Source organism: Ceratina calcarata, unplaced genomic scaffold (assembly GCF_001652005.2).
Source record: "Ceratina calcarata isolate Rehan_Ccalc_2016 unplaced genomic scaffold, ASM165200v1 scaffold4360, whole genome shotgun sequence".
Lineage (NCBI taxonomy): Eukaryota > Metazoa > Arthropoda > Insecta > Hymenoptera > Apidae > Ceratina > Ceratina calcarata.
In genome coordinates, this window is record NW_017167385.1 from 1 (window position 1) to 1,677 (window position 1,677).

The following is a 1,677-nucleotide window of genomic DNA, read 5'->3' on the forward strand; positions in this document are numbered from 1 at the left end:
CACCGTTTAAACATTTCGTAACGTTAAACAGAAATAATTAATTCGTGTTATAAATAGAATATTTGAACAACGGTAGACATAATACGAAATGTTTGCAAATGAAAATACTTTTGCCTGTGTTCAATGAGCGAACGAAAGTTTGAGTTTGCTAATAACCCGCAGATCGAGACGATTCACGGACAACTGGATCTGGTTAGAACTTAATTATACCGATACGATTTGAAATGATCGATGAACACATAGGCTCGATCGAATCTGCAATTGAAAGATTAACTGAACGGTGAATTAATACATTGAGAATTGAATTTCGAACGGGAAAATAACGTAATTGACTCATTCCGAGAAGACTACACTGTCCGGCACGTGGATGGGAGCAGCGTGCGAACCCGAGGGAAACCATAATAATCCTGCCTTGGCGATTTTCTATTAATAATGTCTCGCCAGGGACCGACGAGATTTTCTACCCGTCGCCTCGCCCCTGACAATACTATCTACGCTCCGTCGGATTTTCAATTCTATTTTCAAAGCAACGAATCAATCTGAACCGAGCGGACCGCTGGGGACGACTCGAGCGAGCTGTACTCTTCCGGCTACGAGAACTTAAATCTAAATGGATATCAAACAAAAGAGAGCGCGCATCGGCGAACGGTCGACAGCTGGATCAATAACGCGGCTGATCGACCCGGTCGCTTCGGATTGACTGAGATCGTCGAGAGAGAGACCTGAGAATAATGATCGCACTGACCCATGTGTCGTACACCGTCCGCGGCTTGCTACATAAATCTCATCCCGAAGCTATGCTAATTTACCGCTAGTCAAATTCGACTCGAACGAGGATGATGTCCTTCAACGAGTCAGCGGTCCCGAGACGGCCGTCGATCGTCGCCAGCGTGAATCTGGAGGTACTGCTCGTTGGTGGCAACTTGACCGACGCCATGGCCGAGAATCATACGAGTCCTGTCGCGGAGTTTATGCAGCAGTACGACTTGTCGACGAGACGGGATCCGCTTTACATAGTGTTGCCGATCACGGTGATCTACGCGGTGATCTTCCTCACCGGTCTCGTCGGGAACGTGTCCACGTGCGTGGTGATAGCGCGTAACAAGTCGATGCACACGGCGACCAACTACTATCTGTTCAGCCTGGCCGTGTCTGATTTACTGTTGCTGATATCCGGGCTGCCGCCGGAGATGTACTACATCTGGTCGCATTTCCCGTACGTGTTCGGCGAGGCATTCTGCATTATTCAGAGTTTCGCCGCCGAGACGTCCTCGAACGCCACCGTGCTCACCATCACCGCCTTCACCGTCGAGAGGTTCGTATTTAAACGACGCCGCATTACATACCCCGGGTGTTCATAAATCTTCAAACAGCTTGCAAACGCTGCAGCGTATTGCAAAGCCGAATGGGAATTTGATAGATCCTTAACTGAACGAGTCGTTCGAATAGTTATCCTTGTTTGAAATTGGACCGAGATTTTAGATTTTATGTCGGACTAGCATCCCCCCGTCGCGGTTTTGTGTCGTCTTCCCTTGTAGCTCGAGTCACTAGATGAAGAGATAAAAGTTATAGTGGTGTAATTCACTTCTCGGAATTGAAAGATACTGGAAATGGTACAGCTATTCTGTTAACATGACTACGTTATGTTGCTATTGGTATGCAAGGTAAGTACTCGAG

The 1,677-nt window shown here is 47.4% G+C and overlaps 1 protein-coding gene across 1 annotated transcript; it reads left to right on the top strand.

The window, feature by feature from the left end:
- Positions 1 to 6: 6 nt before the first annotated feature.
- Positions 7 to 1,669, top strand: LOC108627075 (pyrokinin-1 receptor-like). The gene has a single exon (XM_018028128.2). It carries the CDS (start codon positions 837 to 839, stop codon positions 1,359 to 1,361), a length of 525 nt encoding a protein of 174 aa, XP_017883617.2. The 5' UTR covers positions 7 to 836; the 3' UTR covers positions 1,362 to 1,669.
- The last annotated feature ends 8 nt before the right edge of the window (positions 1,670 to 1,677 follow it).

Excerpts from the sequence above, each read along its gene's own strand:
- LOC108627075 (XM_018028128.2), top strand. The coding sequence starts at position 837 with ATGATGTCCTTCAACGAGTCAGCGGTCCCGAGACGGCCGTCGATCGTC.